We start from the raw sequence: 16241 nt of genomic DNA, 5'->3' as shown, positions 1-16241 counted from the left end.
TCGCCTAGCATGTATGAGGCACTGGGTTTGATCCTCAGCACCACATAAAAATAAATAAAATATAAAATATAAAATAAATAAAAAATAGATAGGGATATGGTTCAGTGGTAGGACACCACTCTCTGGGTTCAATACTCATTACCGCAAAAAAAAAGAAAGAACCTCATAGATATTTGGATCCAGTACTAGCTAGAACAACAGTTGCTAAGATCAACAAATTTGTTATGATTACTGTCAGACCCCTTTTAAATTTCCATCTTTTGTCTTACAGGACGTATGCAATTGGCCTATTTTTTTTATAGGTGGCGCTGTAGAGAAGAGCAGAGGCCAGCCTGCTCCGAAGGAGCAGGAGATTCTCCAGTAGGGGGCGTAACCCACGGGGGACTAGTTCTTGGCCAGCCGTACGCAACGTCAAAGGCGGAGACAACTTTCACCCCGCCCCTTCCATCTGGCGGCGCCCTGTGATTGGAAGGAAGAACTATCTCTTGGCCACGCCGTTAAGGGGGGGGAAGAGGGCCTCGACCGAAGGTGACGCTGAGTCGGCTGAGGTGCGGGGAGTTAGGCTGCAGCACTTCGGGCGCTCTCCCCTAATCTTTATGCGGTGTATGGCGGCGGGATGGAGCGCGAGGGGAGCGGCGGCAGCGGGGGCTCGGCCGGACTCCTGCAGCAGATCCTCAGCTTGAAGCTCGTGCCGCGGGTGGGCAACGGGACCCTGTGCCCCAACTCCACTTCTCTCTGCTCCTTCCCAGGTACGGCCCCGCCCCGCCCCGCGCCTGCGCACTGTGCGTCCGGCCGGCGGGCTGCGACTTCTCTCCCAGAGCTGGGTTCAGGCTCCCAGATCCACGTCTCCGGCCACGTCCTCGCAGGTCCCCGGGGCCCCGCCACCCGGTGGCAGCGCGGAGGCCGAAGTTGGAGGGAGCGGCCGCAGGTGGACCCGGAGGCAGGAGGGGCCGGTCTTGGGTTTTGCAGTTTTGAACGCGCCTGCTTCAGAGTCGCGCCCGGCTCGTTGGCGGCGCGGAATGACGCCTGGCCGCCTGTCGCGGGGACCCTGGCTGGATCGCGTCGGTCTGGCCGAGCAGCGGTCAGAACCCACCCCTCCTTTGTCTGTAGCCTGTAGCTCAGCCCCTCTGCTCCAGGAGCCCGGCTGCTGATCGCTGGCACCCGGTCCAAACCCACCCCCTTTTCCCTCTGGTCTTCCTGGAATCACTTTCTGAGACCTGTTGCCGGTTCTCCCACCACGCCTTGTGCGTCTTTGACCCACATTCTTTTTAACTCCTCTTACCCCCATCTGACCTTCTGCTCGGCCTGGTGGGGTTTTCAAAGTTGTAATACAAAATAGAATTGTCAGTGCTTAGAGATGAGGAATTACCTCCTTTAGGAAGATTAATAAAGACTTCGAGAGGCGGGCATAGTTATTTGTATTGGACCTTTAAAGGCCAGAAGTCAGACGAGTGGCGATTGAAGGGGGAGTTGGGGGTTCTTTGGCGGTTGACTGACCCAGTAAACAAAGAACTGGGCCTGAGACAGTGCAAAGGGAAGGCAGATGGACTGCAGTCTTAAACAAGGCACCTGTGATTTGTCATCCACTGGGCAGCCACTGGCAGGCACCATTCAGTGGACACCTGGGACTTGCTGTGTATCACATGTCTAGCGCTGTTCTCTCACAGGTTGGTGAAGTAGCAGACAAGATGATGGTAATCGGTGTTGGGGGTGAATGAAGATGGTAGTTTGTAATCATGCCTAAAATGAGAGTCTGGCAGCTCAAGTTGTTTCAAAAAGTATTAAGAGCACAGCTGACACCGAAAACAAAAATACACAACATTCTGGAGACCCTGTCCAAAACCTGAAACATTTATACACTACCATGACTAGGTTAGTCTGGTTTTGTTTCCTTATTCTTCCCCCTTCCCCCAACTTTACTTGGGAAATTTCAAACCTCCTGAAAAATTGAAAGAATAGTATAGCAGTTACTCATGTGCTAGGATTCAGTGATACAGTCATGCATCATTTAACAACTGGGGCTTGTTAAGCAGTTCTTTCTTTTAATATTTATTTTTTAGTTGTAGTTGGACACAATATCTTTATTTATTTTTATGTGGTGTTGGGGATTGAACCCAGGGCCTCGCCCGTGCTAGGCAAGCACTCTACTGCTGAGCCACAACCCCAGCCAAGCAGTTCTTTTTTAAAATTTAATTTTTTCCACATTTTTATTGGCGCATTATAGTTGTACATAATGGTGGGATTTGTTACATATTTGTACATGCACACAATATCACAATATAATTTGTCCACTCCCTAGTTTTTCTCTTTTCATTAAGCATTTTTGTTTTGTGAATATTAGTGTACTTCACAACACTAAATGGTATAGTCTACTACATACTTAGGCTATGTTATAATTTTATGAGACCACCATCATATATTTGATCCATCACTAATTAAAACATGGGGGTGCATGACTTTTACTTTTTTTTCTATAAATATATATGCATACTCATGTTTTAACTTCCTCCAGAGCCCTTTCAAAAGAAGTTGCAGAATTCATGGCACTAATGTCTGATACATTAGCATGTAGCTGCTAACACAAGGGATTTTCTTTCATAGCTACAAAATTATATCACTCCTAAGATATTTAACAGTGATCAAATAGGCCTTATTTAAATCTCCCCTCAATTGATCAAATGGTCCCCCCTTCTTTTGGGGGGATCTGAACAAGGTTCACACATTGCATTTAGTTGTTATGTCTCTTTTGTCTCATTTAACTTAGAACAATATTCTTCTATTTTTATTTCAATTTCTTGAGACTGACACTTTTGAACAGTCTAAGCTAATTGTGTAGAATGTCTAATATTCTAGGTTTGTTGATTTTTCTTTCTTTCTTTCTTTCTTTTTTTTTTTTTCTTTTGGTACTGGGGATTGAACTCAGGGGTACTCGACCACTAAGCCACATCCCCAGCCCTATTTTCTATTTTGTATTTTCTTTAGAGATAGGGTCTCACCGAATTGCTTAGCCCCTCAGTTTTGCTGAGTTTGACTTTGAACTCATGATCCTCCTGCCTCACTTTACAGAGCTGCTGGGATTACAGCATGCACCACTGCGCCCAGCTCTTTGATTTTTCTTCATGTTTTACAACTAAAAACATTTTTATCAGAATGTTCCAACAGGTGTGATATTTTGCACTTGTTAGAGTATCGTATCAGGTGATAATGTAAATGTGTACCTTTACTGATAATGGTAACTTTGACCATTTGGTGAAGATGGTGTTTGTCAAATCTCTCCACCTAAGGATACCTTAATCCTTTCATAATTAAATGTCATATGTGGGTGATAATTTGGAATAGAATGTCCTATCTAGTCTGTCTGGCTTTTAGTTCCCTTTAAGAAAAGATTGAGATTAAGGGATCTGGGATGATAGTTACATCATAGTAAAGAATCTGTAGCAATGAAAATTGTTTTGCTCTCAGAAATGGTTCTGAAAATATTAAACTGCAACATGTTCTTGAGTTTACCATTGCTGCCATGGACATGTAACTTGAAGGTATTGATAACCAGGAGTCATTCATTCATTTGGCTGAGTACATGTATGAGGTGTAGCCCTTTGACTTCAAGTTAGGTGATCAGAATGTGGTGGTAAGCACATACCCTCCTGGCTGTGTCTCACCCTTAGCTGTTATGCTTGGTGTAATGGGTGCATGGAAAATAGCAGTCCATAGCCCCTTATGTGTGTGTAAGGGGCTATGGACTGCTATTTTACATCAGGTGAGCAGGATTGCTTTGATAGTGACATTGGAGCAGAGATCTGAAGGAATCGAGGAAAACAGGAAACTGTAGGCAAGAGGGCTCCAGATTTAGAGGCTCCTTTCAGCTGGCCCTGTGTTCCTTTCTCAGACCTTATGTTTCAGGTCAAACAAGTAGGTGAACTCGGTCAGTTTTTCTAAACCTAGGCTTCTGAGTAAACTAGGAGACATTCAGTGTCCCTGAGTGGAATATGGGGTAGGGAAGAAAGGTGGAGATGAGATCAGATCCTGGAAGGCAGTCTTGCAGGACTTGAGGAGGAAGGAGGGATGATCTGACTTGCTTTTTTTTTTTTTTTTTTAAATGTATTATCCAGTGGGTTTTAGTATATTTCAGAATTGTATGACTATCACCACAGTAAGTTTGAAAATATGTTCATCACCCCTACAAGAAACCTTGACTCCAATAACAATGACTGACTGGCTTTGTGTAGAGAAAAGATGGAAGGCCAGATCAGGGTCAAGAGACCCCTGGGGTGAGGAAGGCCAGTGGTAAGTGGGCAGGCTGGCAGCAGTGTCAGGAGAGAGGTGACAGGCCTCAGTTGGTAGTGAGAGTCCCAAAGGCAAGTTGTTACAGAGGAGGGAATGGAACAGGCATACTCCTTGTAGGTAGGTGGGATTTGTAAAGAGAGGGGTCTCCCAGGGCTGGGGTTGTGGCTCAGTGGTAGAGCACTTGCCTAGCACATGTGAGGTACTGGGTTTGCTCCTCAGCACCACATAAAAATGAATAAATAAAGGTATTGTGTCCATCTATAACTAAAAAATATTTTTGAAAAAGGAAGAAACCTACTGTTATATTAAAAAAAGAAAGAAGGGTCTCCCAGTGGACAGTGGAGAGGTGCAGGTTGCTGGGTGATGAGCCTCAAGGCAATCTGACTCCAGGAGTTGGGGGATCCGATAGGACTGTCATCCCCAGGACTGTTGTGGTGTACTTAGAACTCTGACTTTAAGCCGGGTGTGGTGGCACAGGTCTATAATCTTTATTTGGCACTGGGTATTAAACCCAGGGACACTATACCACTGAGCTATCCCTAGTCCTTTTTATTTTATTTTTTAATTTTTTTGGTAACAGGGATTGATTGAACCCATGGGCACTTAACCATTGAGCCACATTCCCAGACCTTTTTTATTTTTTTCTTTGTGACAGGGTCTTACTAAATTGTTTAGGTCCTCTCTAAGTTTCTGAAGCTGGCCTTGAACTTGGAATTCTCCTGTCTCTGCCTTCTGTGTTGCTGGAATTACAGTGTGCCACCACACCTGGCAGGTTTGGCTCTCTTGCACTCGCTCCATGTCTTTTCCCCTCAGTTTGACACTTCTGCAGTGTTACATGCATGGGTGCCCTTACCAGGTGTAGCACCTCTCTCTCTCTCTCTCTCTCTCTCTCTCTTTTTTTTTTTTTTTTTGTACTAGAGATGGAACCCAGCCATACTGAACCACTGAGCTACAGCCCCAGCCCTTTTTTACAATTTTAAAGCATGGTCTAAATTGCTGAGACTGGCCTCAAATTTGCCTTCCTGCTCTTCCCAGGTTGTTAGAATTAAAGGGGTGTGCCACTATGCTTGACTCTTAAGATGTAACCTCCCAGTCTTAAACTTCTCAGCTTCCAGAACTGTGAGCCAAAATATTTCTGTTAGAGCAGCACAGAATAGACTAACATAGCTGCCAAGGTAAACAGAACTGAAGATAATGTGCTTGATTTGAAGCAGTGAACAAGGAAATACTGTAAGATATGTAGACAAATATTTTTGACAGTCTATTGAGCCAGGGAGATGAAAGTGCTACATGGCAATCAATAAATAGCTATTAAATAGATGGAAAATTAAGGTGCAGTAGATTAAAGGGAAATCACTTAGGTTTTAAAAAAGCATTTTATAGATCCAGTTTTGCTTTTGCTATTAAGAGTCCTGTAAAAATCCCATCCATCAGAAAAGTGCTTTTATAAACTGTACTACTCATCTAATAAAACATTTTTTTCTAGTTGAAGTGACTTAAGTGGAACTATATAAAATATGTAGGCACTGAAGTAGCCAGTGGATGTGGCTTAGGGCTGTAGGGGTGCAGTATGCTTCCCCCTTCTGAAACTTGGGGAAGCGCCGACCTGCTATAAACTGTTCACAAATTGGCTATTAAGCTCTTAGAGGAGTTGAGGTGTGGGTCTGGTAGGTCTACTTGGCAGGTGCCATGCTCCAGGGGAGGTGGGAATGGTGTTTTAGCTCCTGGTGGTGTTAACAAAACAAATACAATAAATTGCTTAAACAATAGACATTTCTTTTTTTTTTTTTTTTAAGAGAGAGAGAGAGAATTTTATTATTTATTTTTCAGTTTTTGGTGGACACAACATCTTTATTTGTATGTGGTGCTGAGGATAGAACCCAGGTCACATGCATGCCAGGCGAGTGCGCTACCGCTTGAGCCACATCTCCAGCCCCTGACATTTATTTTCTTAGTTCTGGAGGCTGGAAGTCTGAGATCATGATGCCACCATTGTCATGTTCTGGTCATTGTCATGTTCTGGTGAGGAGAACATGTTCTGCTTGCAGGTGGCTGCCTTGTTGCTGTATCTCCACATGGCAGGGGAGAGAGAGAGAGAGAGAGAGAGATAGATAGATAGATAGATAGATAGATAGATAGATAGATATGGGAGAGGGAGGGAGGGAGGGAGGGAGAGAAAGAGAGACTAGGATCATCTCTCTTCTTGGAGATTGGGATCTCTTCTTATAAGGCCGCAATCTTATCAGATATGTATTTATTTAGTACTGGTGATTAAACTCTGGGACACAGAGCTACTATTTTTATTTCTATATAATATGTACTTAAATTTTTTAAGCTTGGGGTATGAGTATTTATAGTCCATATTGCATGATTTAAATGTGTTTTTAATAGAATTTGCAAATAACTAAAATAGGCCAGTTATTTATTTAAAAAAATTTTTTTGTAATTGTAGATGGACAGCATGCCTTTATTTTATTTGTTTATTTTTATGTGGTGCTGAGGTTCGAACCCATTGCCTCATACTTGCAAGGTAAGCCCTCTGCCACTGAGCTACAGCCCCAGCCCCAAGGCCAGTTATTTTGGCAGGGTCACGCTAAGTTGTTGAGGCTGACCTCAAACTTAGGATCTTCCTGCTTCAGCCTCCCAAGTCACTGGGATTATAGGTGTGTGCCATTGGGCCACCCAGCAAGCTACTAGTTTTTAATCAGGACAATTTTGCCTCCTTGTAGACATTTGTCAATGTCTAAAGATATTTTCAGTGTCACTTCTGTGGGGGAGTGCTGCTTCTGGCCAGAGATGCTGTTCCATGTTCCTACAAAGCACAGCACAGCACCTCCCACCCCAACAAAGTTATCCAGTGGACACTTCTGTGTCACTTCTGTGGGGGAGTGCTGCTTCTGGCCAGAGATGCTGTTCCATGTTCCTACAAAGCACAGCACAGCACCTCCCACCCCAATAAAGTTATCCAGTGGACATGGCAGTGGTACCTGGTGGAAAAACCCTGCTGGGTTAAGCTGAGCACTGATCTCTACCTTTGCCTGGTATTTCCCTGCCCCAGCCTAACGGTGAATATTGAGTTTTAGCTAATGTGCCACCTTCATTCTCTCTTTTGGATAGTTCATGAGGATAGCTAGTCTATTTTCTAAGGGACCTGATGTAGGGGTTTTTTTTGGTACTGTGGCTTGAATCCAGGAGTGCTTAACCACTGAGCCACATTCCCAGCCCTTTTTAAATATTTTATTTAGAGATAGGGTCTTGCTTAGTTATTTAGAGCCTCACTAAGTTGCTGAAGCTGGTTTTGAACTCATGATTCTCTTGCCTTAGCCTCCTGAGCCACTGGGATTACAGGCATGTACCACAGTGACTAAGTGATACAGTTTTTTTTTAAACATAGTTGGTGATCAAATATTTTAACGTTGGCTTGGGGTGTAGCTCATAACTCAGTGGTAGAGTGTGTGCTTATCATGCTGGGTTCAATCCCCAGCACCAAAAAGGGGTGGGGGAGAGTGCTCATTTTCAGTCATCTTAAGAGTGGGTAGAGTCTCTTCTTAGGAACTAGCTCTTCTAACCTGCCTTATCTCTTACCTGCCATTTTCTTCAAGACAAACATTTTCTGGTGTTTATTTTACAGCTTAAAAAGCTCTGATATCCTGCAGGGTGCAGTGGTGCATGCCTATAATCCCAGTGGCTTGGGAAGCTGAGGCAGGATGATTGCAAGTTTAAAGCCAGCCTCAACAACTTAATGAGACCTGTCACAGTACCAAAATAATAATAATAATAATAATAAAGGGCTGGGGATATGGCTCAGTGATTAAGCACTCCTGGGTTCAATCCCTGGTACAAAGAAAGAAAGAGCTTTGATATCCTAATAGCAGGTGATGGCTTGATATTTACTGCATTGTCTTTAAGAGACTGTTGCATGAATATACTGGAATAGCTTTTCCATTTTAGAAGACTAGATAATCAAAGACAGGAAAGGGCAACAGGCATCTGCTGCATGTTAGCCTATTCAGTTTGGTACTCAATCTTGTGCTTCACATAGTTGGAAAATTATTTGGATTTTTTTACAGATCTAGATGCTTGTTGTTTCAGTTTGAGACTGTAGGTAGCTTATCGGGGATTGGTCAATATTTTCTGTAAAGAGCTAGAAAGTAAATACTTTAGACTTTGTAGGCTATGTGATCTCTGTTCCTGTGTCAGATATGTTAGTCAGTTTTTTTGTCACTGTGACCAAAATATCTGACAACTTAAGAGGAGGAAAAGTTTATTTTGGCTAATGGGTTCTAGAGGTTTAGTTTGTGGTTGGCTGAGTCCTTTGCTCTGGGACCAAGGTGAGGCAGAAGTACATGGCTCAAGGGCCTGTCAGAGAAACACTGCTCAGCTCAGGGCAGGTCAGGAAGGGAGTGCGGTCGCTGCAAGGAAGATAGTCCCTTCCAGGTGCTCCCCCAGTAACCCACCTCCTCCAGCCACACCCCACCTGGCTATGGTTAACACCCAGACAGATCATTCAAACTAGAATGGTCTGATTCAGGTATAGTCCTCACAATCTTATCAGTCCACCTCTAAACATTCCTATGTTAACATTAACACTGGAGCTTTTGCGGGGAATCTCATCCAAACCATAACATCAGCTTTGCCCTTGAAGCTGGAAACTGTCGTAGACAATACTTAAGTGAACAGACTAGGTTTAAAGAAGTTTTATGTTTATAATCTTCTAGTGGATTCAGATAAGTCCTTAAGTACAAAAAGCAGGTGGTAGCCTGGGAGTGGTCATTTGCTGAACTTGCTGAAACCATCAGTATTTGGACATAAGACTGATGAACCAACCTGTAGTGCAGCTGAATGATTTTGAAAATGAAGTTAACTGGGAAGGTGAGTGATTTGCAGCTTGCCTTTCTCTTTTCTCACAGAGATGTGGTATGGTGTGTTCCTGTGGGCACTGGTGTCCTCCCTCTTCTTTCATGTCCCCGCTGGATTACTGGCCCTCTTCACCCTCAGACATCACAAATATGGTAGGTTCATGTCTGTAAGCATCCTGTTGATGGGCATCGTGGGACCAATTACTGCTGGAATCTTGACAAGTATGTTAGACATTAAAATACCAGTCAAAAACTTTTAATGTGATAAGTCAGTTAATTTCAGGACTTGTTTTAGAAACATCTGAGTAGGATAAATAATAAAAAGTGTTTTTTAATCTTAGGTCCTATTCCTTAATGTATTGTTTTTTCTTACTCCCCTTTGTTTGGCTAATCTTTGACTTCCTGAGAAGTACCTGATTTGTGTTCTGTTTATTTCCTTTCCCCCTGGCCCTTAGAACTTTCTCAGAAATAACTAGAGAAACATGGATATTATTTTTAAAATAATTGTATTTTTAAACCTGCTTTTTGTTTTTGTTTTGCTCTTTGGCTTTTGGCTCATGTCATAGGACACAATTACAATGGTGAGAATAATAAGTTTAAATTATTTTTAAGCTCACAATAGCATATAAACATGTTTTATATAAATTGCAAACTAAGAAAGCAAAATAAAAAAATGATATATATTAATAATAACCACCATAGTTTGCATTTTTTTTAGGTATACATATAAACATAAATACATTCATAGAACACAGACACTTAATAGTCCCACAAATTTGTCACTTTAGTTTTTTCACTGGAAATTTAAACCTTGAGCTTTAAGCAGAAATTTCCTTGGTCTCTTTGACTTCAGGGTTTTTGTTTTGTTTTTTGTTTTGAGACAGTGTGACCCAATTTCTGTTGATGGCATCACCTCCTGCAGTTGCAGAGACCTCTGCGCTCCAGTTTCTACACTTGATTACTGGCCCCAGGCACCAGCTTCAGTTTTCTCATCAGTAAAATAAGGATAATACTGCCAGGCATGGTGGTGCACACCTGTAATCCCAGCAACTGGTGAGGCTAAGGCAGGAGGATCACAAGTTCAAAGCCAGCCTCAGTAACTTAGTGAGACCCTGGCATGGTACCAAAAACAATAATAAAAATGGCTGGGATGTGGCTTAATTGTTAAGCACCTCTGGGTTTATTCCCTGGTACCAAATATATTTATATATAATATGTGTATATCTCCGTTTTACAGCCTGGGTGATGACTGAACGAGATAGTGCACACAATGAAGCATCTAAACTGATGCCTGCTCTGCAGTGATTATGTATAAATGCTGTGTTTATTTCTATCTTTAGGCATTAGGGTGGAGTTTATTCCCTTCCCATTTGCTGTTTTCTCTGGTGGGCTTTTTCCTTTCTGCTCTCCATTATCTAAATCCCACTTTAGGGCTGGGCATGGTGGCGCATGCCTGTAATCCCAGCAACTCAGGAGGCTGAGGTAGGGGAATCACGAGTTCAAAGCCAGCCTCAGAATTTAGCAAGACCCTATCTCTAAATAAAAAATAAAAAAGAGTGGGGATGTTGCTCAGTGGTTAAGCATCTCTTGGTTCAATTCCTGGTTTAAAAAAATAAAAATAAATACATACCACTTTAGGACCCATTTCAAGTAGCTTAAGCTTACGTCACAAAGAATCCCAGTGAGATGTGCTTTCAGACATTAGTGACAATGCCAGTGGACGTAGGCATTTTAGAGTGTCGAATGTTCAAGAAAACCAACTTTGGCTAATTACTCTTCTTTTTTCTTGTTCATATATATGTGTGTGTGTGTATCTGGGTAGACACAGGTGTTTTTTGTTTCGTGTTCTCAATTTTTAGGCAGTTACAGTGACTAGCATAGGAAAGTTAATAGCATGAGGCTAAAACAGAACCCTTAAGTATCTCTGTTTTTGTGTACCCTTTGAATTAAGAACTTTATGGCTTAGACTGAGTCCTCCTTTCTTCCTTTACCATCCCATTACTCCCTCCTCTTCCCCTTCTTGAAGGGAACCCTGAATATAACAAGGTAGAGCAGGGATTTCCTGTGGCCTGAACATTTCTTACTCAGTCTCACTTAGAAGATTGTCATTTATTCCGTACCTCTTCAATGCTGGGCATGGGGCTAATTGGCACAGGAATAAAGAGATGTTTTTGAGTTCACAGTCAAGGTCATGAAGGAATTGCTCTTTGTGATCTTATTACTTCCAGATTATTCTACTCAGTAAATCTAGGAGACTTTGAGTTTTATGGAGTCTACATCTAAAATCACAGGTCAGTGATTTGCAAACTATATGAAGAATACTTAAGTAGAATAATCTTGGGAGACTGAGGCAGAAGAATTGTAGGTTTGAGGCCAGCCTAGGCAACATAGTGAGACCTTGCCTTGAAATAAACAAACAACCACAAAACCTCAGGTGATCAGCAGAAAGAATAGGGGAAACAAGACATTTCTATAGTATTTAAATTTTAAAGTTAAAAAATCTGGAACATTCTTCTTAGTGTAGAATTTTAAGTGCTAAGTTTCACGATTTTGTTGACCTCATTTTTTTTTCTTCAATGTACTTGAATTTTTGAACCAGGTGCAGCAATTGCTGGAGTTTACCGAGCAGCAGGGAAGGAGATGATACCGTTTGAAGCCTTGACCTTGGGCACTGGACAGACATTCTGTGTGGTGGTGGTCTCCTTTTTACGGATTTTAGCTACTCTATAGCATACACCCTTATGCTGAGGTGTCCAACCTAAGTTTTCTAGAATCCTCAGAGAATACATGATGGAGTGTAGTGTGTTTTATTTCTTCAAGTGGAAGCAACTTGGTTCAACAGGAATGTGAAGAACATATCAGATATTTCTTCAGTTTGAAGCTGTAGCCATTGAAGATCTTTTTGGACTCCTATCCATTCTCAACCAAGACAAAACAAGTTTCTTGGCCTCTTTTTTGTAGATTAAGTTTTACACACATATCTTTACCTAAACCAGGCCAACTGTGCCTTTGGGTTGGCCTCCCTTACACTGGAATATCCCTTACTATATTTGGTGAGAAAATCCATATTTCATGAATGTTGCATATTTCAGAGAACTGGGCAATATTGGTGTATTTAACATGAGCAGAATAAGCTGCATTAAAATCTTAGTTGATCTAATCTTGATTAATATTTGGGAAACTCTTCTTTCACTGTATCTTCATGACAGTAAAGCCAACTAGGTTTTGGTTGAGTATAGCTTTGAGAGCAAATTTGGTGAAATGTAACAGGAAATAAGTTGAAGTATAACTCAAGTAGTGACTTTGGTTCCACCATTAAAAGTATAACTGATGAGAATGTGATGTTTTATGTATAACTATCTTGACCTCTGATTTTTTAATATTTTAAGAGATATGAGTTTGTTTTTTTACAGTTGATTAAAAGACGCTAGCTAATTGACTTTTTCTTTCTTTTTTTTTTTTTTTAAGAGGGTTTTGTTATGTTCTGGCCCCAAACTCCTGTGCTCAAGCAATCCTCCTTCCTGGGCCTCCTGAGAAACTGGGACTACAGTAATGCACCATTACACCTGGCTGGCAATTAAAAAAAAAAAAAAGAAAGAAAGAAAAAGGATTTCTATACTTTTTCCTATTGCTTTTTGTTTTAAATTGTGGGTGGGCATAATACTTTTTATGTGGTGCTGAGGATGGAACACAGTGCCTCACGCATGCTAGGCAAGTGCTCTACCACTGAGCTACAACCCTAGCCCTCTTTTAATTTGGCTTATTTTATTTAGTTTAATTAGAAATCTACATATCCTCTGAAGCAGCTAAGTTGAAAATTTTAAGCAAGATTGTTTAGAATATTCTTGGACACTGAGGCACAAATAAGATACTTAAAACATTCTGCTATAGATTTTCTTAGTGACTGGGATGGATGACTTGAGACAATTATAGAAGTACAGCTGAAAATAGCATTGGTGGTTATTGGTTCCTTAGTCTTGATGTGTTTACCTGGTGGTGACTCTTCAGCCACTTGTGCAGTATTTTTGAGTGTCTACTCCCATTAAGTGCCTGAAGTTTTATTTTCAGATCTGTCCCCATTCTGCTCTTTACACTTCTTTTCAAGAAAATTGATACCCCTAAAGAGAATTAAATATCAAGTTTTTTAAACTCAATTTTAGCTATTTTAATTTTTATCCTACTGCTTTTCTTTTTTATTAAAAGGCCTGAAAACTTTGACCTTCAAAAGGAAAAACATTGCAAAAATTAAGTAATTTGATCCTTACCACCTAAACTGTTTGTCTAGAATACAATCAATGTTGTTACCTGTTTTCAAAATAACTTCTGATAGTTAACCCTGACTTTCTTTATTTCCACATTTTTCTTGGTGCATTATAGTTGTACATAATATTGGGATTTGTTGTTACATATTCCTACATGTGCACACAATATAACAATATAATTTGGTCAGTATCACTGCCCCCTCTACCTCTCCTTAATTCTGACATTTTTAAAGGAGAACTTTCATTATGAGATTAAGGCTGACATCCCACGAGGTCATATGCACATGAATCTATTCCATTTAAAACAAAATGCACTCTGGCTTCTGATTAGAAGAAGCTAGGAGAACATTTGCCAGTGGAATTCATAGAGAAAAATTATAAAGGAATTACAAAATTCACTGGACATTTTCTTTTAACAAATTAGACTGCTTGTTAAAACTAATTGAGTGTAGCCGAATTTCCTTTCAAAATCCCCAACAAGAAACTCAAATCTAAGCTGGGCATGTACTCCTGTAATCCCAGTGACTCAGGAGGCTAAGGCAAGAGGATCAGAAGTCTGGGTCCTGTCCAGAGAACTTAGTGAGACCCCATCTCAAATAAGTGAAAAGGCTGGGGTGGTAACTCAGTGGTAGAGCACTCTTGGGTTCAGTTCTCAGTGCTACAAAAAAATAAGCTCAAATCTTTCTTCCAACAAATATTTAAAGATTACAGTTTTCAGTTGAAAAAGCTGTTATTTTAGAAAATATCCCTTCAGTTTAAGAAATATGGGTATTATATCCCTTCTTTTGGGAAATGGTTTTAGATCATTTCTGTTGAAAAAAATGCTTTTTTCTTGCCTAAAACATTCTTTTGGATATGTCACAAACATGTGGGCCAGTAGTTGGATCCTTCCCCCTGAAATCTAATTTTTCAACGTATTGATCCATGATTAAAATGTTGGTTTCTTTTTTTCCTTTTTTAGAGCCAAGACAAAAATTTAGGCATTTTGAAATTTAGGCATCTTTTTCTTATTTGATTATCTACTCTTTAAAAACTTCAAATATAAACTGTATCTTTAAATTGCTAAATGTTTCCTCCATCCCAGTATGTGAAGCATTTTCCTGTGAATGAATGTATAGATTGCGCTGTGTAGCTTGAAATGTTTTCGGGGGAAAAACTATTTGAATGCTAAGCAAAGAATGTATTCCACTTTGATTTTCTCTTTTCCTCCCTTTTTCTTTCTCTCTTCCTTGTCTCAAATACAGATTTATTTGCAGGTGGTTGCTCAGAGGGAAGAATATTGGCATTTATGTTGAACATTTACCTTATATAGTTTTTTGAGAACTCTTGCCAACAACTGACTTTCTTAGAGAGAAATGTAACCACCACTCCCCTAGCTGTGCTTCCACTGCCCCCACCCCAAACGGTTTTTTAATGTGGGGAGGCAGCCCCCAACCATTAAAGCTGATTTCTTGATTCTTTAATAGGATTTTGGGGTAAAGGCATTTTGTGAACTTAAGTTCATAAACAAATGCATAATGAATATTATGAGAAAGATTTTTCTCTGTGCTATTAGCTATTTTTTTTTTTTTTTTTTGCAGCAGGATACTAATTTTCATGAAACGTTTAAACTAGTGAGAAACAGTTCATGCAAATAATGAACTTTAAATCCTTCCTTATGTTTTTTTAAGTTTTTACATGGTATGTTGACTTTTGATTCCAATATCCTTTCTGACTGCTCTGGTTTGTATAAAGTTCTTACTACACTGCAGCACACGCCTCCTGTCCCTGAGGAACCATTTCCTGGAATGTGAAGCCCTGGTGCCATCAGTGATCAACACGCAGAAAGTTTTTGTGAACTTGCATTTCTTTTTGCGCATTCTGTAAGGCTGGTTGTGACCAAATCAGCATAACATTTTGTATTAGGTTATTTCACTAACTGCAACAGTCAAAAGGATCAAATCTTTGTACAATAGAAATTTATTTAAATTTTATTTTTCTACTGACATTTCTAATTCAAGTGTAAATGTTTATCAATAAAGAATTACTTTAAATCCTGTGAGTTGGAACTGCATTTCTTTTTTAGTGGCTAATGAGTTTAATCTTTTGTAATAAAATTGTGTGACTTTAGTTTTTGGTATTTTTAGTAACTTAATATTTAACATGTATGTTGAACTTTATTTTATGTTCAACTTTTTACTAATTTGTAGGAAAATTCTTGTTCAAAGATGTGATTACACTGTATTTACATATGCCTTTGATACATTAACTCCACATTGTGAGCCATGTATCACCACCAATATTTGTGTGATTCTGTGCTGAGATGGATGAATATTGATGTAATGTATGAAAAGCTAATAATTTCAACACTAAATCTACCTGAAGAAAAACTCCAAATTAGGCTAGTTGGATTATTCCAATTTGGGTAGTTTACCTCATGGTCATAAAATGACTGCTACAGTTGCTGACATTGTAGATGTACATTGTCTGGCAGGGGATTGCCTATTCATTGTAATTTTTTTTAGTTGAGGTTTAACAGGCAATAGAGTACAAAAACCTTAAATGTATAACCTGATAACATATATATATATATATGTAAAAAGTTATGTGACTGCCACTCAGTTCAAGAAACGGGATGATTCTAGTAGCCAGCTAGAGTGCAGAGCAGAGGATATGCACATAGTTCGACCTGAAGCCCCTGAGATTATGGGTATTCAGGACACAGCAGGGGAGGAATTTTCAGTTTCCAAAAAGAACTACAATGAGAAACCAGGGCTTTGGTAGGTGCCTGTAATCCCAGTGATCTGGGCAACTGGAAAAAGGGTTTTGAGTTACAGTTTAGTGAGATCCAAGCCAA

General features: G+C 40.3%; 1 protein-coding gene across 4 annotated transcripts; it reads left to right on the top strand.

Moving 5' to 3' along the window:
- Window positions 1-519: 519 nt before the first annotated feature.
- On the top strand, window positions 520-15438 carry Tmem170a (transmembrane protein 170A). Of its 4 annotated transcripts, none has more exons than XM_076838815.2 (3): window positions 520-749; window positions 9195-9296; window positions 11743-15438. In XM_076838815.2, the coding sequence occupies exons 1-3, from the start codon at window positions 617-619 to the stop codon at window positions 11871-11873; spliced, it is 366 nt and encodes a 121-aa protein (XP_076694930.1). In that variant the 5' UTR covers window positions 520-616; the 3' UTR covers window positions 11874-15438. The 4 variants fall into 4 exon arrangements, with proteins under 4 accessions (XP_076694930.1, XP_076694929.1, XP_076694931.1 ...); XM_076838814.2 differs by having other exon boundaries at window positions 9195-9365; XM_076838816.2 differs by lacking the exon at window positions 520-749 and adding an exon at window positions 1012-1081 and having other exon boundaries at window positions 9195-9365.
- Window positions 15439-16241: the final 803 nt, after the last annotated feature.

This window comes from Callospermophilus lateralis, chromosome 18 (genome assembly GCF_048772815.1).
Source record: "Callospermophilus lateralis isolate mCalLat2 chromosome 18, mCalLat2.hap1, whole genome shotgun sequence".
NCBI classification, from domain to species: domain Eukaryota; kingdom Metazoa; phylum Chordata; class Mammalia; order Rodentia; family Sciuridae; genus Callospermophilus; species Callospermophilus lateralis.
This window is presented reverse-complemented; position numbering and strand designations above follow the sequence as displayed.